The 22,368-nt window shown below is 48.9% G+C and overlaps 2 protein-coding genes across 4 annotated transcripts in view; both read left to right on the top strand.

The window, feature by feature from the left end:
- Nucleotides 1-22,368, top strand: part of AGBL4 (AGBL carboxypeptidase 4) — a 692,884-nt gene that overhangs the window by 548,454 nt on the left and 122,062 nt on the right. The window lies entirely within an intron of this gene.
- BEND5 (BEN domain containing 5) overlaps nt 1-22,368 on the top strand; it is a 44,672-nt gene that overhangs the window by 7,811 nt on the left and 14,493 nt on the right. For 2 of the 3 annotated variants that reach the window (XM_087820418.1, XM_016215921.2), the window contains exons 2-3: nt 6,051-6,184; nt 8,218-8,602. In XM_087820418.1, coding sequence (XP_087676544.1) covers nt 6,051-6,184; nt 8,218-8,602 — 519 coding nt within the window. Of the gene's footprint in view, nt 1-6,050; nt 6,185-8,217; nt 8,603-16,246; nt 16,449-19,909; nt 20,303-22,368 lie in introns of those variants that run through there. The other variant, XM_087820419.1, reaches the window with a different exon arrangement.

Genomic DNA, 22,368 nt, shown 5'->3' with positions numbered 1-22,368 from the left:
CATAGGCCAGAGAATGCAGCATGCATGTCTTCTCCATGGCTTGTCTGTTTTTAATGCAAGCATAACACTTTACAGGATTTTTAAACAGATGAAAAACTTTAAACTCTCATATAGATATTTTTAAAACAAGCCAAACCTTTGTAAAACAATTTATGTTTAGCCTCCCAGAATTTCCTCCTAATTAACAAACCCACACACACATTAAACTCTCTGTCGTTGGATTCTTTTAATTATCCAGCACGATTATATGTAAAATGGGAGTCAGGACAGTGCCTCTTCCATTTTAACTGCATACTGCAACTTCTTCAGGCTCTCTTCACTTTCCAAGACAGACTTGCACTGGGTTTCCTGTTCCCCTGCCTGTTTTCTAAAACACAGTTTGCTTATTGTTACGTCTACCCTCTTCCCCACCTCACCAGTTTAATGGGATATTTCTCCCCTAACGTTAATAACAAATACCAAGTTCTTCTATATTTTTGAAGAGCAGCTTTTACAATGTTTTAAGGCTTTAAGTAGGGACTTTGTTTGAGGATTATTTAGAGCTCGGTGGCCTTGATCAGCCTGTGTAGTTCAGGAGTTTGACATCAAGTCATATTTGTATAGTGCCTAGTTCAATTTGGGAATGTATCACAGCAATCTCCAATAATATAGGCGAGGTCTTAGGAGAAAGGCGGCACTGGGAAGTTATATTGACACACTCACCATTACCTGTGTGCCTTTTCCTCAGTGGAGGAAGTTACAGCAACTGGGTCACTTCTCTTTTGTTGGTATGAGATAGTTAGATGGTAAGGACAGGGCCTTAGGGTCATGCAGATGTAATGTGACATTCTGGCTCTGTTAACTAATAGCTTCATGTCTTAGATAAGCCACCTCACTTTTATGAGCCTCAGTTTCTTCTTCGATAGAATTATTATGGGGATTCAATATAGTGATGTTAGTAAAGTACTTGGCACAGGGCCTGGGCACATAGTAGGTGGTTCCTCAGTATTTGTTGAATGAGTGAATACCATTAGCTGACTTTCTGTAGCTGGAAAAGAAGAGGAGATAGTTGATATCAAAATTCTTGGTGGTTTTTGCCCAACCAGGCGTGGCTTAGCAGTTGAGCATTGACCTAGGATCCAGGAGATCGAGGTTTGATTCCCAGTCAGGGCAGAGGCCCGAGTTGTGGGCTTGATCCCCAGTAGGGGGTGTGCAGGAGGCAGCCGATCAGTGATTCTCTCATCATGGATGTTTCTTTCTCTCCCTCTCCCTTCCTCTCTCTGAAATCAATAAAGATTTATTTTTTATTTTTTTTTTAATTCTTGGTAGTTTTCTTCACCCTGAAATAAAAGAATCAGAAAGTCAGAACAAGTGAGGATTGTCTCTTCAGAGGCTACCCATTTATCTCTGTTCACAGTAAAACATTATTTGGTCTTAAGCTTGGAGCAGTTGCAATGGTTGACTAGAGAGCTTTCCTCATCCTTCTGAGTCAACTGCTAGTTTCTTGTGTGGTTTCCTGGAATTCAAAGCCAGAAGCATACTCCAAAGCCACATTAAAACAACGCATGAAGTTACTTGCTGTCTTAGGTGATCCACACCATCATTCAGCTTCATTAATGTGACCAGCTAAGAGTTATAGCTTCTTGTCACCCTATGTTCAGTCTCCTCCTAACACCTCATCCGTCTTGCTTGCCACTGCCACATTAATCTTCCTAACACATCTCTTCCATCATGTCTCAAAGTGCCAGGTACCCTCAGCAGTTCTTTTTGCCATGGATAAAAGCCAAGCATGTAACCTACAGGGTAGCCGAACAGCTGCTATGGATTGAACACCTATGGCAAGTTGCACACTGTGCTTGGTGCTTTGCATGCACTGCCTTCCAGAAAACAGTTGATTATCCCCACTTTACAGATAATGAAACTGAGGCTTGGACAGGTCCAGTAGCCTGCCCATGTTCCCACAGTTAGCATGTAGCAGAGCCAGAATTCCAAACCAGAACGACCTGATTCAGAAGACTGGACTGTTTTTATTAGATCCCGGGCCTCTCTCCCAATCATTTCTTCACTTTTTATGATAATACTGAATGAGCAGTCAACCTCTGTGGACTAGATACGGATGTGGGGTACCGCCTTCAACTCAAGACTGGAGTCAGGAAGCCTGCAGGCTAGAGGTTTGCCCCATGTGAGCCAGTGTCCCTCAGCAAGTCAAAACTTGCACTCTGGCTGAGGTTCTTGGAATATACTGGTTGTCAGGGACCAAAAGGCAAGGGCCTCTTCGCATCGTGCTCAACCCAGATGGGCTCAGTAAGTGTGCACTGGCTGCAGAAAAGGATGAATGGGGGCCCAGGGCTTCCTGAGCCCTCATCCAGGCTGCACTGGTCAAGGAGGAGACTGATGAGCATTAGGGTGGAGCCAGGAGCTAGTTAGCTCTCAGAGGAGCCTCAAGATCCCCCTGGCCAGGCATGGAAGCAGCCAGGATCCAGGTCAGGAGGCTTGTGATTAGAGGCTCTATCTGCCTCTGCTCCTTTTTGTAACTTACTCCTGCCTCCTCAGACCTTCCTGTACCGCTCAGCCTGCCTTTTCAGAGAACCCACTCAAGCCCCGAGGCTGGCTTCAGTCTGTTTCTGTTGCACCTGGGGGTGGTTACTGCTCTCTAGGGACTTCCTGAGGACAGACAGCTCTGGTAGGAGAGCAAGAGTAGAGTGGTCTTCTGCTTTGAACTTCAGGTTGGGGGACTTGGATGTCCATATCTGTAGCTTTTATCCATTCATTCAGCAGTTATTCTGGCTCTGCCATGTTCCAGGCATGTGTTTAGAGAGATTAGAGCTGAGGCTGGGAAGGCAGAGAGACCTAGATCAAATCCAGGCTCTGCACCTTCCTAATCTGTGTGGCTTAGAAGCCTTCTTTGAATCTCATTTCTCCTTCAATGGAAAAAACTATGGCTCATAATACTTAATGGCAGGGTTGACGTGAGGTGTAGTAACATGTGAAGAGCCTCATGGTAGAATCTGATAGGTAGTAGATATTTCACCAGTGGTAGCCTGTTTTAAAATGAAAGTACAATTCATGTAACATAAAATACACCATTTTAAAGGGTGTACAATTTGGTGATTCTGAGCATATTCACGATGTTCTGCCACCATTCTCACTGTTTACTCCAGAACTGCCTAACTGTTTCCCATGGTGGCTGCCCCATTTTACAGTCGTCTCCCCCTCCCCCCCTTTTCTCCACATCCTCCCAACACTTGCTGTTTTTCTTTGTTTATTATAGCCATCCTAGTGAAAGTGGTATCTCAGTTCACTTTCGATTTGCACTTCCCTAATGAGTGATGATTTTGAGCACCTTTTCATATGATTATTGGTACACCCTATTCTTTATCATTCTTCCATTGAACATGTTTGTTTGATGAGCCCCTACTGTATGGCCAAGCCTATGATATGGGCCCTGCCCTGAGGTTACTCACAGTCCAGTGTGGAAGGTAGATCTTAAAGCAGATCATTGCAGCAAAGTAAGAAAATAGGCTGCAGAGGAGATATGTGTAGTAAGTCCTCACTTAACGTCCTTGATAGGTTCTTGGGACTACAGCAAAACAGCGTATAAGGAAACCAGTTTTACTGTAGGCTACTTGATATAAACAAGAATTAAGTTCCTATGGCATCTCATCAACAATAAGGAAACATGTTGAATGAAATGTTGTTATTGAAGGACCTGCTGTGCAATGTGCAATGGGAACGGGACCTCTGAAGAAGAAGGAGACGAGTGGAGGCTGAGTGGAGTTTGTCAGCCAGACCAGGAAGGAGGGAGGCATTCCAGCTAGATGGGCTAGCAGGGGGCCTCTCCCACTCCTCCTACCCTCCCCCTCCCCCTCCTTTCCCCTCTCCATTGTTTTTTTTCACATGTGAAAACACCCACTGTCCTGTTTCAGGACACCTTCATTTAGAGTACTTTCTTTAGGTTTTACACCTCAGCAGCTTCTTGGCTCAGAAACAGGCACAGTGATTTATTGGAAGGAAGCCGTTACTCTTTTAGAAACACCACATCCCCACTGGGTGGGTCACGCCTCACCCATTGGGTATACTTTATGGACACAGAGAACAGGAGCAGGCCTTGCTTGTGAAATGGAGCCCGAGCCCCTCCGGGTAGTGGGGAAGGCTGCTTCATCTCTGCTCAGGAAGAGGTTGTTCACAAAGGCTTCCTCTTTTTCTCTTGGGCAGTTTCCTTACACTCCTTCTGTTCTTAAGTCATTCCTTTGTTTTTTAAATCATATCTTTGTTTACAGAAATAAAAGGTTCCCTAGCATGTTGATAATAGCAATTCTAGCATCCCGGTCATTGAGTGCCTACTGTGTGCCGGAGCATTATGCAGCGAGTTCTGTGAATGACTGCTGTCATCGCACGCCCCCCGCTCCCCTTACAGAGGAGGCACCTGAGCTCAGCCAAGCTAAGGCCTTCCCCTCCCTCCTCACCCTGTCATGGAAGAGCTGAGCTTCACACTGAGGTCTCTCTCATACCAGAGTCCCACCTCCGACCAGCCGGGTTCCCTTCCTAAGACCTTTTGGGAAGATTTGACATTTGACTACATTCTGGAACAGTTAGGAGCTTATAAGATTCCTTCTCAGCTTTACTAACAAGTTGGGAGGAGAAAAGCCTGGCCTGGGGAAGTGTAAGAGCATGTTTAGCACAATTACATATGTGCTCACGTGCACACACACGCATACACACACACACTCACACACACAGACCCTCAGAGGCTGGATTTAACCGGCCGCCTCGCCCTGTGCTACCTCCAGCACTGGGTGGCATGCTAGACACCGCCCTGAGGATATAGCAGTGGGAACCTTTGAGGAATGTAAGACACTGTAATTCCCAGAGTCTCAGTCCCACCCCACTAAACAAGACCCTTGTGTTTTTACCTCAAGGGGCCAGTTCCAGAGTATGTTCAAGTTTCTGTCTCTGGAACGCTCCTGTTCAAACTTTTTACTTTTTTTTTTTTTATCATTATTGATTTCAGAGAGAGGAAAGGAGAGGGAGAGAGAGAGAGAGAGAGAGAAACATCAATGATGAGAGAGTCATTGATCGAGCCCGCAACCCGGGCATGTGCCCTGAACGGGAATCGAACCCTGATCACCTGGATCCTAGGTCGACGCTCAACCGCTGAGCCACTCCCGGCCGGGCCAAACTTTTTACTTTTGACATCCACTCTGAGAGACTGATTTGGGAAATAAAATTTGAAATCCAGGCTGGAGAAAAAAATTCTTTCAGATTATCTGAAGTTGGTATGATAACTTGGGGAAGAAAAAAATCCCTTTGGAGTTGTGCAGCACTTTACAGTGTATAGCGCACTTCATGTGTGTTGTTACTACACACAGGGCCTGGGCAGGGTACCAGATGCCTGGCTCCCACTCCTGGCTTCCCCACAATCCCCTTCCATCCTCATCTGTAAAATGAGAGTGTTGGACCAGTTGGTTGCTGAGGCCCCTCAAACTGTCATCTGTGACCTGGTACCAGTAAAAAGGCAGTAAATGTCACTTGTTACTCTTTCTATATCTGTCTTACTTCAGCTTGTCCTCTGCCTGGGAGGCCCCTGTCCTTCCAGCTGAGGCTTTACCTCCATAGGAGCTGTCATCCCTTTCGTGCCTTTGGCACCCGAGCTGGTGAAAACCCATCAACTTTTTCTGGAAAGTCACTTGGCTTACAAAAATCTCGGTTGTTGAGGGTTTCATGTGCTAGTTTAGTTTACGCCAGATAGCGATCTAAGGGTGATCCCAGTTCTTAGGTCCTAGACTTCCATAAAAGGCCACCCTTTAAGATGTACATAGAGAAACCCCAAATTCATTGGACGCCACTTCAGCACTTTGCACGGCAGCGCCTTTAGCAAACACCCCGATCCCAGACTTAGAGGTGCATTGCTGCTCCTAGGGCCCCCGCATGCGGGAGGGAACAGGCCCTGGGTTTGTTTGCTTTTCCTGTTTAACTGGTCTGGCCTCCATCATTCTCTAGCTTTTAAGGATATGGGCAATTTTTAGCATTTTGACTCATAATGAAACTTGTTCTCTTGATACGCATTTTAGAAGACAAATCTGACCTTGAAAACAGTGTGATGCAGAAGAAAATAAAAATCCCCAGACTTTCTCTCAGTCACGTAGAAGAAGATGGGGAGGTTCAAGATTACGGGGGCGAAGATTTACAGCTTAGACACATCAAGGTAACAAAACCTTTCCTTTTTTCTGGAAGTATGTGGGAGCATTTTTAGATTTTTAATAGCTAGAGAGTTCTAGTCTGGCCTCCTCTTACCATATAGATGTCCCCTGGTGTCACAGGTCAGGAGAGGGTTGCTGGACAGCCTCCCAGGGAGCCCGGACTCATGCTGTGCCACCAAGCACGGTCCTGTTTGCACCATCTGTGCAGAGTCATTGCTCCTGAGGGTTTGGAACAGTGTCTTTCTCTGGCCCACAGCTCTGGAGAGGTCTGTGCTGAGCTCCAGGAACACTAAGCATAATGTTCTCGGGCAGCAGATCCAAGCTGGTCACTATCTGATTGCCCCAAACAGCGAGAGGTAGACTCCCTAGGAACAGGGTGAGCCTGATTCACAGAAGGGGGTTTATGGGTTGGAAGATAACTTTTGCATGAGGTTGCATTTTCTTTGGTATGAATCCAAGTTGGTCTCCTCCAGCCTTCACTTTTAAACCTACTGAAAATCTTGTTCAACAAGCCAAGTGTTTTTTCTGTGCAGTGGGTACCACAGGGGAAGGGGGCAGAAAGACGGATGCCTTCTGCACTGACCATGGTCTGATTCTGGACACAAGGTCAAGGACATTCCCAAGGTATAATCCAAGAGATGCAGCCAAGTTCATTCCATGCATTCATTGCACCCTTGCTATGGGCCTGGCCCTGTGCCAGTCCCCAGGGTGGTGGTGATCAGCCAGTTGAGGTCATTGCCCTTGGTGGCCTTATGTTGGCCTGGCGTGGTACAGACAGATAACTAAAGTGGTCTTTACAATTTTAGCTGACAGGTTCATCTAGACTAGCAGCACCTCATCCCAGTGAATAAAATGACAGGATAGGATTTGTCATGAAACTCAATCTCAGAGTCATGTTTGTTTTTTTCTTTTAAATTTACAGAAACTTAGTGAGGCAGGCTTGAACTGACACAGTTAAGTCATCTGGAATCTGTGTCCTCCCACAAGTGCCCCCAATCAGGAGAGCTCCTACCCCCCTGCCCTGGCTGAGGAATTCCGTTGGTCCTGTCACTCCCACTCCCCCTCAAAGGAAGCTTTGTCCACTCGAGCTGGAATTTCCTCCAGCAGCTGAAGCCCCTGTGTAGTCCTGAGTAATTCTCTTCCCCATGAACTGTCCTCTCTGTATCACTGTCTTGCTGAGCTTCAACTTGGCTGGTGTCCAAGGCGAGGCTGGTGAACGCGGGGAAGGAACCAAGGGCTAGAAGTTAGACTTCAGGTTCTGGGTTCGGCTCTGTAGCTCCCCGCGTGACCCTGAGTCTAGTCCTTCCCCACTATGAGCTGTCTTTTCCTTACCTGTAAGACTAGGTTGTTCAACTGAAGAACCTTTCAATGCTAGCATTCTTTCAACTTTTCGGTTAAGCAAACATTTACCAAGCCCCTGCCAAGTGCCAGTCTGGGTAGGAGTGGAGGAACAGAGAAAATAAGATGCGGTTGCCGCCCTAGATGAGAGGAGATGAGAGTTCTTCGTATCCTTCCCAATTAAAGCATTCTTGAGGAGAAGGTTGCTTGATGGAATGCCCCTTTTTGCACTTTTATATTGTTGTTGTTGAAGGGATTTGAGTGGTGACTCCCCTGGGATGACTTGGCTTGTCACGATTTCTCCCTGATTTTCCACAAATGTACATTGAGCGCCCCTGTGAGCAAGTCACTGCCTAGGTCCTGTGGGTGGGGCGGGGGGCTGGGGAGTTGGGGAGTGTGGTCATGGTCTAACGCACATCCAAGAGGCAGAGTGATGGGATGGAAAAGGTGTTGGCCAGGGAAACAGAGTCCGTCTTCTGCCACCACCTGACCGTGTGACTTTGGGCAAGACCCTTCTCGGCTCTGTGCCTGTTTCCCGTTTGTAAAATGAAGGGTTTTGACTGCATGTTTGCACAGGTTTCTCCAAGCACTGATGTTCTGTGATTCTGTGATTCTAGGATTGTCTGGGGAAATACTGAGCTGCAGTCTACGAAAAGTCCCAGCTGCCCTTGCCTGAACTGACTCTCGTTGTCCTACACAGAGACCCGAGGGGCGGAAGCCGAGCGACGTGGCGCACAAGAGCATTGAGGCCGTGGTGGCCCGGCTGGAGAAGCAGAACGGCCTGAGCCTGGGCCACGGCACGTGCTCGGAGGAGGTCTTCGTGGAGGCCTCGCCGGGCACTGAGGACATGGACAGTCTGGAGGATGCCGTCGTGCCCCGGGCTCTGTACGAGGAGCTGTTGCGCAACTACCAGCAGCAGCAGGAGGAGATGCGCCACCTCCAGCAGGAGCTGGAGCGGACTCGGAGGCAGCTGGTGCAGCAGGCCAAGAAGCTCAAGGAGTACGGGGCACTCGTGTCCGAAATGAAGGAGCTCCGAGACCTCAACCGGAGGCTCCAGGACGTGCTGCTCCTGAGGCTCGGCAGTGGTGAGTGCCCCGCAGGCCGCCTGCCGCTGCACACAGGCGGGTGCTTGGTGCGGCCCCTCTTCCAGGAGGGCCCAGGGCAGAGGCAGCCAAGTGCCCCTGAGACCTTGGGCAGGCAGACTTGGCTCAGCAGTCACCCCGAGGAAGAGCTACCCCCCTCCCTGAAAGAATCTGACAGGAGCTTATGAATGCAGCCGCCTGAGCAAGCTAGAGCACAGTGGGGACACTGAGAAGCGCGGCTCAGGCTCAGACATCGAGAGCAGACAGAGCATTTGCCGCCACTCATTTATATCTTCGTTCAGCAAGAGGCAGTGCCAGGGCTTACAGGAACCTCTCCAAGGAGGCTGTAGGACAGTAAAGAGAACTAGACATGATCCTTAAAGAAGTCATTCCTTTAAGTTAGAAGGCGATAAACACCAGGGGAGCGATGTAAATCAAACGACAGGAGAGCTCAAAGGATGGAGAGGGATTATTGATAACTGAGAGCCTGCAGGAAGGAGGTAGGTCTTGACAGGGCCTTGAAGGTGGAGGTGTTTTAACAACAGGAGGCCGAGGGCAGCAGTCCCAGTGCGGGGAGACACCCAGGGCACACTAAGAAGCTATACTGCACATGTGGTCTGAGGGCACGTAATTGAAGGCTTTGAAAACAGCGCCCGCCTGGGGCGTCTGGACTTGTTTGGGTAGGAATGAGAAGCATTGGCAAGCTTTTGAGCGGAGTGGCGCATGACCTTAGGAAGATTACTACAAAGGTGTGTGAAGCTCCTTTGGCTTGCTCATGGAACTCAGGCTCTTACACTGCACCCTATTTTAGCAAACCGGGTTTTTAGGTTTTCTTACCTAACATGGTTTAGAAGCGGGAATAAGCGGAATTCTGAGAGGCGCCAGGGTTGACAGCAGGGAGAGATGACTGCTTACCACAGAGGAAAGACAGAAACGCTTTTAGAACACAAGAATCCAGGATTATAAAAGACAAAGGCCCATCAGCATTGAGGGACTCAGTATAATGCAAGTCCATGCCTCACACCCCTGAAGGTGGTCCTGAGTCACCCTGCGTCAGTGGGCCTCGCTTATAAAAGGGAGTCATCACAAGGTCTGTCCCCGGAGTTTAAGTCAAATGCAATCTTGTGTTCAGAAGGAAGGTTTCCATTATCCAGATCACAGATTTATATGTAAAGCCTCATTCCTCCTTGAAGTTAGATAAATGAGCTCTTACCCTACCTTACTCGTCTTCATAGGTGCCCTCTACCTCTTACACTGTGTCCCCAATGCAGTAGTCTCTAGTAGATCTGCAGGATGGCCCAGGGCATCATCCGAGAGGCCTTTCCATGCCCTATCCCAGAGCAGGAACAGGAGGTAGGGACTTAACCAGAGTCGCCTAGGGAGGCAGGGGCAGGGGCAGGGGCAGAGCCGTCTCACACCAAGTCTCCTGGTTGATTCCTGGGCTGGCAGTTTCCTCACTCCTGGCTCTGCCTTGGCCTTGGCCGTTCTCCCAGACCATAGCCTTCAGGGGTGCACAGTGACACTAACAGTCACATGTGGTATGTAACTTAAAAGGTTATTAAAATTCTTTATCAAAATAAAATCTCGAAGAGAAACCCTAGCTGAACATTTGGAAAAGCCGTGCTGGCTGTGGGGGTGGGGGCTGAGGACAGGCTGGAATTTTCATGGAGATAAAGAGCATCCGGTCTTCAGGTGAATAACTCGTATTTTCATCTCACTCTGGATACTGTGCCTTTTATAAACCTCTAGGGGGGAAACACAGTACCACAAACTCTCCACAATGTTTTTCTGACTCCCAGGGAAACTGCCTGTTTTACAGGATTGTGAACTGAACTTAAACCCCAGAAACCACTCCTGAACCTCTGGGGTGATGAGATACCCTACATTTTACATCAGCATGTAAAACACTTAGATACACTTGACCCCAGGCAGAACTTTGTGTCTTGATCTTCCCAGGCTCTCCCACCGCACAGGCCTTGAATGCCATTATGAGAGCTGGGGCCGGCTCTTCCCTCATCCAAGTCACTGTCGTCCTCACAGAGGGATGGACTGAATAGAAATCAGCTCAAACCACAAGTACGTGTGGAGTACCCAGCCTTTGCAGTACCTGTGTCTCAAGCTCCACAGGCACCTCAGAAAATACACCCACTGTCCTGACCTGTGAAAGCTTAAAATCCATTGATTAGCACTTGTTAGTGGGAGATTGGGAATGTGCCAAGTTCTAAGACAAATCTACAGAATATAATAAAAGGGTCTCTCCCTTAGGGGGAGGTGGTGGTCTTCATAGATCTGGTCTCATCTCTGAAACCAGGTTTGATTCAGACCCAGCTTCCCCACTTCCCACTTCTGTGGCTTTGGGAGCCTTCTTCCCTTTCTTCTTTGCTTCCTTCCCTGCTTTTCTTTTTTATTCCACAAATATTTACTGGGCTCCTGCTGTGTGCCAGGCTTTTTGCCTGGTGTTAAAATTTTGATTTATTGAAGATACAGCCCTTGCCCAGCTGGAGAAACTCAATGTGTCACTGACAATCAGCGGCAGCACGGGGCATAAATGCCACCACAGGGACAGAAGCACACAGGGCTGTGGGGTAGCAGAGGATGGCACCCACTGAATTTTGGGAACCAGGGAAGAAAGGCTTCCTGAAGGAAATGACCTCTGAGCTGGAGCCTGAAGAAGAATTTTTGTTATCCAGTCAGGAAGAGTGAGGAGCAGTCTAGGCAAAGAATGCCTCTCTGAGCCTTGATGTTCTCATCTGCAAAATGGGAACAATAATATCTTCACAGCCTTGTGACACACCGCATAGTGCCCGGCATTCTGTTGACGCTCAATTACTGTTCACTCCTTTTCCACACTGTTTAGTGGAGGGGCCAAAACAGAATTTAGTTTGGTTTTCAAGTCTGGCTTCCCCAACCAGTAATTGACTGTATGACCTTGAACAGATTAAGTAACTTCTCTGCCTCTCTGGGTCTTCTATTATAGAAGAAGACAAAGGGGTTGTATATATGTATATTCATGTGTTCATTCAACACTGAGTTTATTCATTCTGAGCCTAGGTACTTGGGGATATTAAAAGAAGACTAAGACATTGGAAGTTGGGTAGGGGTAGTGATGTAAGCATATAATTAAAATTCTAGGGGAGGGGCTAGCATCTGAAGTAGATCTATCTTTTGGTGATTCTGGGAAGAAACCCCCTGTTTGTTTTAATAGCTCCTGATCCGTACATAACAATAAGAAACCTAGATAAGGCAAAGAAGAGCCAGAAAGTGACCAAGAGACCCTCTCTGATTCTCGGCTTGACATGCCCTATAAGGAGCACGTCCTGGCCCGGGGCGATGTGTGGCCTGGGCTGTACCATACTCTGTCCCCTGAGCCCGGCTTGAGCACTGTTCTTGGAGGCCTGTGCTTGTGTATTTTTATATGTCCACCTTGCCCATGAGCCCAGCTCGAGGGCCTCTGTCCACCTTGAGGACTGAATCATTCATACCACAACAGGCAGATTCAGAGACAAGAGAGCAGGTCCAGAGATGCTCAGTTCTAAAAGGAAGGCTCCCTTTGGGAAGAATCATTGCTGACTATCCTAGGAATCGGGGCCCTTTAGGCAGTGGACAGGAGGGGGCAATGCACAGGGGCCTGGCCTCTTGAGCCTGATGGGGACTTCAGAGTGGCAAGCGGGTCACAAGTACCTGGTTGGTGTACCTGGTACAGGTTGGGGGCAGAAGGGTGGGGACAGCAGCAAGAGGTGTAAGATGTTTTAGAGATGTCACTGGATGGCTCACCTCTTCATTTGTACGTTTATTCATCCTTTCATTCCACAAATAAATACATGATATGCAGGAAAAGATTCTCTGGACTAGGGAGTCATGGAGTTGTGAGAGAACTTAGAGAGGATCCAGGCCATTGCCCTCATGTTGCTGATGAAGAAACAGGCCAGAAAATGTTGTGGGCCTATTTTCAGGGGCCTCATGACACCTAGCCCTGTGTCCCCTCTCTCAAGACCTTCATCCCACATGGCCCTCTGTAGTTCTTGGGATATCAGTGTCACTGACCCCTCTACTATCCCCCCCCCCCCAAGGATGTCTTTCTGTGAAACAGCTTTCCTGTGCCCTCAGCATGGAAAGCAGCCGTCTCTGATGGGAAGGAACCTTGCCCTCTTATCATTCTCTCAGGGCTCTGTGACAGTGTCAAAATAAATGAGGAAGCATCAGTAAAGAATACAGTAGTCCCCTCTTATTCACGATTTTGCTTTCTTTGGTTTCAGTTAACCATGATCAACTGCACTCCAAAAATATTAAATGGAAAATTCCAGAAATAAACAATTCATAACTTTAAATTGTGTGCCATTCTGAGTAGCACGATGACATCTTACTCCATCCTGCCTGGTCTCATGCTGGACATGAATCAGCCCTTTGTCCAGCGTATCCACGCTGTACGCACTGCCCACCCGTATTACTTAGTAGCCGTCTTGCTTATCAGAGGGACTGTTGCAGTATTGCAGTGCTGTGTTAATAGCCCTCATTTTACTCAATAATGGCCCTAAAGCGCAAGAGTAGTGATGCTGGCAATTCAGACATGCCAAAGAGAAGCGATGAAGTGCTTCCTTTAAGAGAAAAGGTATGTTTATTCAGGAGAAAGCATAGTATATATAGGATTTGGTACTATTCGCAATTTCAAGCATCCATGGGGGGTCTTGGAATGTGTCCCTGTGGAGAAGGAGGGACTACTGTATATATATATATATATATATAACCCTGTGACCAGCATATGATAAGTGTCAGTCCCCTTTTACTTTCCTTTCCTGCTCACACTCTCACAAAGAAGTAATTGCTGGGGATGCAAAAAGCATGAAGATATTCTAATTATAAAGTACAGCTTTATTTGTGTATCTACCCATTTCTTCATTCATTCATTCAACAAACACTTATTGAGGATATCCTTTGTGCCAGTACTGAGTTAGATGCAGGAATATCGACATGAGTAAGACTGTCCTTTTTTAAACATTCCCCAGCTAGGGGTTAGGATAGTGTTTATTAAACTGGGGCTTGGCAGACTCCGCAGAGTTCTGAGGGAATGAGGGGAACAGAACAGTGGAGAGGTTGTTGCAAGGGTGAGCTCTGGTGTGTGCGAGGGAGTAAACTCCTGGTCTCTCCGTTTCTCCTCAGCTGGATTCCTTGTTCTTAGAGGTCAAAGGCAAGCCTGAGACATCCTCCTCAGTTTTTAGCACTGAGTACCTCTTAGATGGTTAAATTCAGTTTGATGTGATTCAGTTAAATTAGTTCCGCTGAGGCTCAGAAGGGCTGGGTGAGGACTGTAGGGAGGAGATGACAGAATCCCTGCGTCAGGAGGCACACGGTCCAGGGGGGAGCACAGGCATGTGGCCACCCAGACACCCTGCAGAACAGAACAGGTGTGGGTGAGGAGAGGAAATGATCATCTCCAGTGGAGAGAGGAGAATGCAGGAAGGAGAGACACCGTCCCTGCTGGCCGGACCACAGGCGGGTGGAAATTTTTGAAGGAGAAAGCCCTTGCGGCCTGGAAATCTGTCTTGGCTCTTTAGAGCTGGGTTTCTGTCACCCCTGTTCCTCTCATGCCTTGTGTCTGCCCACAGTCTGCGAAAATACCAGCTCTGATCTTTAAAATCCTCTGTGGTCTGAGCTGGATTCTTTAAGCACAGGTCTCTGATGGTGTCTTTGAAAAGGCAGCTTATATCAGCCAGATGCCTGCTGCTGGCTTTCCCTGTACTGGAGGCAGCCAGGGCTTTGGCAACAGATATTACTTGGGTTTGAACCTCAGCTCTTTCATTCATTACCTGTGCAACTTCAAGCAACTGGTTTAATCCTCTCAGCCCCCGCCCTCTCCTCTGTAAATGGATCTCTTCATGCCTACCCAGCACAGGCAGGAGAGCCACCTCGGTGATTAAGAGCCTGCTTGGATCCTGAGGTCAGAAATACTGGAGTTTTGAACCCTGGCTTTTTGACAAGCTAATCTTGTTAATTTGAGCAAGTTACTTAACTTCCTGGGCCTTAGTTTCCTCATCTTTAAAGCAGAGTGGATGATTTTATCAACTGTTATGGTTCCTAAGATGGTTAAATGAGCAAATGCATGGAAAGACTTCTGCCCAGGGGCTGGCACATAGTCAGTGCTCAGTGGGTCCAGCATGCTGATGTGAGGTCATTTGAGGATGCATGTGAGAGATGTGTGTACAGTGTTTGGCACATCAGGAGCACTCCTTTTCCCACAGAAGAGCACAGATGTGGTTGTCTGGCATATCTTCATCTATGTCTCCTGGAGGTTGCTGCTTTCCCTTATAATTCCTCAGAAATCATATTAGAACAGCCCATTTTACAACTATGCCTGGACTTGATTTCAAGCTCACGGGTCCGTAGCTTATAGATTTCTCCCCCTACCCACATTTCCTGGGCAGAATTCCATCTTCCCAGCTCCAGTCCTGGACCACTCCTTTTGAGCCCCTCAATTCTTCAGACAGCACTAGTTATGGCTCAATTTCCTCTTTGCCAGGGCTCTCCTCCTGGGGCCCATTTATCTGGGAGCTCTTTTCCATCTCCTTCAGCCTTCACTCCATTCTCACCAATAAGCAAGAGTGTGCACAAAAGCTGGGCTCTGAGAGAGAGCTGAAAGGGTGGGCGAGGCATCTGTCAGGCTAGGTTTTCATATCCCCATTATTGAGGGGAGGCCTAGAGGCCCACAGCCTGCCAGCCACCTCAGTTAGCAGTGGAGCAGGGCCAGAAACCATGGTGCTCTGCGCCTTCTTCACCTGGATCCAAGGCAGGGAATAATCTGAGAACAGGAATTGTGTCTTAAACAAATGGGTCACCTTCTACTTTGAAGGACTTACTGCCCTGTTGACTGAATCAGAATTAGCCACAGTTCATCTTAGGTTATTTGAGGAGCTGATTTCAGAGTATAAGACAGTCCTCTTTCTCCCTAGAACCCATTGTTCTGGGTCGAAGGGGCTGAGGGACAACTCCGGGCTGTCCCTTTGCTACCTGCTTGGGCAGCCAGACATGCCGGGGTTGCTGGGCTTTCTCCATTGCCAGAATAGGAACTCCCTGCTGGTCTTCAGCTTGGGTGTGGCCATGTAACAGGTTTGTTTGCTGCTGATTTGCCAGTGAGAGGAATGGAAGTGGGAAAAGTGGACAAGTGTTCCCCATGGGCAAGGGCTGACCTCTCCGAACACCTGCTTTGGGCCTGAGGGTGGGTGTTTTTCATACATAAAATAACCTTAGCAGTAGATAGGATCATGAGATAAAGCTCAGAATTATCTTGCCTGAGGCCACGCAACCAAGAACTGGTAGAACCAGGTTTCAGATGGAGGCCTGTCTTGCTTTTCCCTGCATTGGGCAGGCTGAGCACATAGGCACCCAGCCCCTGTGCTTCTGCAGCGCCCCATCTCCTGCCTGCCCTCACGGTTAGACCTCCTTTCCATACTGCACTGGGCTCTGGGACTGTTGGCCTCTTGAGCTATTGGGTGGGATGCTTCCTGCCTGATTTAAGAACCCACTGTTCCTTCATAGTTTTAACTTTGCCAAGTTATATGGCCTCAAGATGCCAACTAGAAAATACCTAGAGTTTTTTATAGAAATGATCTCTTTGAAGAGAACCTAATCCTACCTTTCATCCCCATCTTATAGATGGGAACACTGAGGACCAGAGAGGACATAGGACATGCCTATGCCATGTAGAACCTGAACAAATCAGTCATGATGAAGCAGAGAAGGTTAATGTTCAGCCAAGATGGATGGATGGAATCAATCCAGCTGCCAGGGTTCAGCAAGACCAGAGGCTGGCCACACCCTCTTGCTGTTCCAGGTGGCTCTCTGAGTTTGGTTGGAGGTAATTCTTAGAGTCCTAACACTTTAGTCCTGTAAGGAGTCCCAGAGTCCATGTAGCCGAGCCTCCTACACAGGACAGGAAGCCTTCTGTAGCCTCCCTGCCATGATTGCGCAGCCTCCAGTAACATTCACCCAGAGACAGGAAGCTCACTCACTGCCTTCCAGTGCAACTCGTTCCATTATTGGATGCCCCTGACTGCAGGAAAATGTTTTTGGGCAGGAACATTTATCAGATGCTGCTGTGTTCCAGGCCCTGTGCTGGGCACAGGGAAATCAAATAGCTAAGGCCTGGTTCCTGCCTCAAGGAAGTCATGGTCTCATCAGCAGGCAGAGGGAATACAGCAGGAGCCTCACTGCCTCCCTGGGCCCTCGGGGTGTTGGGAGAGGATCTAGAGCAGGGGTGGGGAACCTTTTTTCTGCCAAGGGCCATTTGGATATTTTTAACATCATTCACGGGCCATACAAAATTATCAACTTAAAAATTACCCTGCTATATTTGGTCAAACATTTAATTAACTCACCCCTAATGTGATGGCTGGAACTGCTTCTTTTTGGTGAGGCCTTGGCAGGGCCAGACCAAATGATGTCAGACACCAGGAGAGCCTAGGCAGGGATTTGGAATGGCAAGGGAGGCTGGCTTAGTCGGGAACTGCAGGTAGTGCCTGGCTGGACTGCACAGCGAAGAGGCAGGTAGGAGGCAACGATGAGGCCACAGAGGTCCGCAAGAGCAGCTAGAAACTGTACCAGCGCCTCCTACAGGCGGTGCACAGGGGATCCGCCCCGCTGGAGTGACCTGGCGAAGGGTCGCTGGGCCTCCGAGTTCCATTGCCTTTGAACCGGGCAAATCAGTCAGCAACCGCTGAACAAAGATGAATCCCAGATGTCCCCCACTCTGGAGGACTTCATGGCCTGAAGGGTAGATTAAGCAAGGCCAAGGTCGTGGGTTGATCTGGTTGGGAACCGTCAGCCACCTGGTGATGGAGCTCTGCCTCTCCACACTCCCTGCCCTCGGTGCTCATTGTGCCTTCCAGCAGCCCCTCCGGAATCAGTCTTATTCCCACTTATTCCTACCACAGCCCCTCAGCCACCCATCCCACCCAGCTCTGGTCCGGGACAAGGCCATTTTACATGCATTCAGTGCATGTGCAGGGCCTTCAGGGCTGCTCGGCGGGGCAGACCAAGGCTGTCTGCACGTCCCTGCTATGTGGATGCCATCTGGGCCCAGATCACTGGGTGAGGAGGGAGGTAAAAGAAAACCAGCCCAGTTTTCTTTGGCCACCAGCTGGCGAAGGAAAGGCTCAGAGCTCCTAGAGGTGCGCTGAATCTTAGTGACAACCCCTCCTCTTCACCATCCCCCTGCATTGTTGTGGGGCTCTTCATGGTCCCCTCGGGGAGGCCAGGAAAGATCAGAGATGAGATGAGGGTCCCACAGAGTGGGCATGATGTGGGAAGTCTGAGAGACCTGGAAATTGCCATTAGCTGAGGTGTAGGGTAGTGGGGAAGAGCCAGTTTTAGGAATGGAATCTGCAAACCTCAATTTGAGCGCTCACCATGTGTGTGACTTTAGACAAATTCTCTTCACCTCTACAGAGATAATGAGATCTGTTTTGCAGGACAGCCACGAGGATTAACTTCTTTCATTTAACACGTGTTTAATGGTGTTGATGTTGCCCGGGACATTGTGTTGGGTGCTGTGGATAGAGCAGTGAACAAGACTGTGGCTGTCCTTGGAGTTTCATTTCTAGCCAGGGGGATGTTAATCATGGGACAGTGGGGTGAAAAGTCCTATAAGGATAAAAGATATTTTGATGTAAGGTACTGAACAAAGAAGACATTCAGTAAGTGTCGGTCACCCATCCTTCTCAGGGAAAAGCATGTGTCATTTGAAATGGACATCTGCGATTCCTCAAAGTAGGGAAAATACCTTCACCCCATGACTGGGGACCTGGGCCCGCCTCTGTCACCCCTTTCTGCTGCTCAGTGGTTCTGACTCCCTGAGGGTCTGGCCCCACTGTGGGGGCATCCACATGAGCTACAGGAACCCCACCCAGCCTAGGACCTCAGGCTAGAGCTGCTTCTCCTGCTTCTGCCCAGCAAAGCTTCCTCTAGTCTCCTTCACAGAGCTCACTAAGGAAATGGAGAGGGGAGGGAGAAGGTCCAGAAGAGTCTCTGCTTACTGTGACCCCATCCCCCTGCCTGGTCACCCCTCCACCTTCCCCAGACCTTACTCATCCATCAAAGCCCCAGTAGGAGCTCACCTCTTCCCTGAAGTCTTCCAGGATCACTGATCCAGTGGTGATCTCTCCCTCCCCAAGTCTGTGCAGATCATCACACTGATCACTTCCTGGTCAGTCAGTGAGCCTCGATTATGTGCCACCTGCTTTAACCATATGGAGGTAACTACCCCGCCCCAGCCCTTAGCACCCAACAAGTTCCTGCCCATCCATCCCCCGAGCGCTGGCATAGAAGTTTGTGGCCATCCTTCTGAAGACTTCCTGGTCTCCTCCAGGTGCAGGACCTCTTCCTTTGCTTCTGTTCCCAAGTCTGCATCCTGACCCATGTTAGCCACACAGGGTGGCGATGATAGTCTCTTCCCACTGCTGGACTGTCAATCAAGGCCTAGCCCAGGACTGGCCCTTAGTAGATTCTCACTGAAGGGATGAGCCCAGATCTGTCCCCACCCTCCCTGTAAGTACAGGGGACTAAGAAGCCGATATGTAGCCATAGCAGCAGGTGAGGGAGGCTGATGCCTGTTGAGAAGTGATGATGGGGGGTCTGGGCCAGTTTCCAGTCTCTTTCCAAGACACTGAGTGCCTCCTTCGTTGTTACATGGCTGTGCCCATGCCCGGGTCCTTTTCAGCAAAGTGGAATCACCCTTTTTCTACCCTGTCCGGTGTGCCTCTGATGCATAGTAGGTGTTCTGAGTGCACTTAAGAATTTTGGCTTGGTTCATCTTGCACTTGTGAAGAAACTAGAATTACACAGATAGCACAGAAACTTCCTGTTCCCTTCCAGAAGTAAACGGCTGGATTTAGTGCTTCTTTAAAAAAATCCAGTATTATTAGTGTTCCTATTTCAGCAGAAATCAGAAGTGGTATTCAGTGTCCAAACCTATATATATTGAAGAAACAGGTGCTTTCTGAACTTCCTGGAAGTAACACAAGCATTAGCTTTTAAGAGAGGTTTCCAGAAAGAATAGCATTCGTCCAGTTGAAGATAAACAAGAACAAAGAAAGGTATAATTTCATTTATTGTGCCAACAAGCATTTACCATGTCCCTTACTCTGCACCATGATTCCCATTTTATGGAAGAAGCCGCTGAGGCTTAACGAGGGGAAGTAAATAACAGAGCCAGGATCCTCACTGTGTTTTCTAACACTAAGGCCAGTGCTTGTCCATCAGATCCCGCTGTGTATACGCGATGTGACAGCGTCTCACGTGCTCATTTCTCTTCTCCCCCAGAACTGGGCTGTGCCTTCTCTGTCTCCGGGTCCCAGTGCCTCTTGCAGGGCCCAGATCTTGGTGTGCAGTGAGGGGCTGTGCGATCACTGGCTTCAGGAGTGACTGAATGAAAAGACAACTACTACCTTTTATATGTCTTTAAAAGCTTCCTTCACCCAGCTGAGAGGTTTCATACCATGGAAGCTGTATTTCCCCCCAAATAAACCTGAAGTGGATCAAAAGGCTTGGGTTTTTTTTTATTTATTCCTACTCTTCCCACAAGTGAAAAAAGTTCCTTTGTTGCTTAAAATATCTGCGCCAGATCGTACAGTGCTGTCTCTCAGCGCAAGTGCTTATTATGGTGGCTAATTCGGTCACATGTGTTTGAAGGCGAACAATGCCGCAGAAATTTTTAAAAGCAAAACAGCAATCCGCAGCGTTTGTTGTAATGAGATGTAAATTGCCAACATCGGGAGGAGAGCCGACTAAAATTTGCAATGAAGTGTTTTTCCCCCCTTAAATTAAAAGCACTGGAGGCCCTCCCTTCTCTCCCCAAAGAAACCACGTGCTTTTTGTTCCCTTTCTTTCTGATTCTGTGACACTAAGCACTCGGCTTTCCCAGCTGAGCCGTTCCTTCATCTCTGCCATTTCCGAGCCTCTGCCCCGCGCCTGCCTCCGTGCTAGGCTCTTCCAGAGGCACCGTCAGCCTGCGTGGTGGCTGTCGGTAATTCCCGTTTCACAGGTAGGAACGTGAGGCACGGAGAGGTGAGGTGACTTGTCTAAGGTCATGCAGCTGGGATTCATGCCCAAGTCTCCTGACAGTCCCCTTCCAAGATGTGCCCTTGGCTGATCCGCCCTCCGTGCTGGGCCGAGGCACCAGGTACCTTCTACACACAGCGTCAGAGAAGGAGACAGTTGCAGAGCAGTGCCAGCACCTGCGTAATAGTGCTGGCCGGGAATGCTAGGAAATCGTTTTCCTTAAGAACCAGAAGAGCCCAGTGCAGTAGCCTCAATATTTGACAAAACTCCTGGGGAGACCAGCATAAGTGCAGGGAACATGGGCGTGCTGAGGAGGGCCGGGACCTGCTCTGAGCTGGGCCTGTGCAGGGCGCTTGGACAAAAGGAGACCAGCGGGCCCTGGCTCACAGCAGCCGTGGTTTAGCACTGGACTAGCTTGAGCCCCCAAGTGTAAGGCACGTGTGGGGGAGGGAGGTGGTGAGCCACTGTTTACTGAGCAGTCAGCCTGCCGGGTTCTGGAGTAATCGTTTCATATTTTGGTTAATTCATTTAGTCTTCAGTCTCGCCAAGTTGCTGCTATCGTTCTTCCTTTCAGGTGAGGCAGTGGGGTCAGAGAGGTCAAGTGATTATCAATGTGTAAAATACCTGCACAGGATAGAATCTGAACCAGGCACTGTGCTGAGCCTGGCCTCTGACATAAAGACACAGTCCCTGCCTGCCCTCCGGCCTTGCAGCCCAGTGTGGGAGACAGGAATAGAAACAGATGCGTGTAGCTGAAGCCTGACCAGGGGCTTGGCAGGCAGATGAGGTGGCATTCAAGGCCGAGACAACAGTGCACCTGAAGGGCAGAGGCCTGGATGACACAGCATAAGAAGAACCTGAGCCGAGGTGTGGGGAAGAGCAAGACATGAGCACCAGAGGTGGAAAGGAGGCTGGTTCTGGGCCTTAAGGAGGGCTTGGGGTACGACTTCACTTTGAGGGTAATGGAGAACCTGAGCAAGGAAAGACAGATTGTGTGCAGATCTCTGTGGTAGCCACTGTGGAATGGGTGGGAGAGGACCAGACTGGAGTCAGAGCTGAACCGGATTCATTCTCTTGTCCCACCTTCCTCTCATAGAAGGAAAAGGAGACATTAGAGAAAGGATACGGTCTCGCCAAAGATGACCTGTGGGCTGCTGGCTGCGTGGACCTCGGCTTCTCTCAGCCCATGTCTTCTTCCTGTCACTAAATGTCAAAGCAGGAGGAGACCTCAGATGCCAAGTCAGCCATGCCATTTAGGGGAAACTGAGTGACTTCTTCCCAGCTCTAAGGGAAGACCATACACTCCACTGGAGTTTGTTTGCATCTCAGAATTCACTCTGAATCTCACACTGAGAGAGGAAAAGCTGTGGCATCTGCTTCTGAAACTTTGGAATTACTCATTCATTGATGTCATTCTTTTATTCATGTAGCAAACATTCAGAGTGCCAAGTGCTCAGGACAAAGACAAGAATCAGACCTAGGGCCAGCCCTTGACTAGGGAATGCACTATTGGAAGATGCTCTCAGAACAGTCGGGATGGTCAGTCCTTTGCTCCGCCAGCTTCTGTGCAGCCACAGCTCGCTCACCTGGGGATGCACAATGACACATAGCAGAGCCAGGAATGGGCTCTAAACTCTACCAAGATGAACCATGCTTTTCTGCTCCCAGCCATCTCGCATTCAGTTGAAATCGTGCAGACTGCAGAGATTCTGTTTTGCAGA

Source organism: Miniopterus natalensis, chromosome 9 (assembly GCF_054644295.1).
Source record: "Miniopterus natalensis isolate mMinNat1 chromosome 9, mMinNat1.hap1, whole genome shotgun sequence".
Classification (NCBI taxonomy): Eukaryota; Metazoa; Chordata; class Mammalia; order Chiroptera; family Miniopteridae; genus Miniopterus; species Miniopterus natalensis.
Note: the sequence above shows the minus strand (reverse complement) of the source record. Positions and strands in the feature narration are given on the sequence as shown.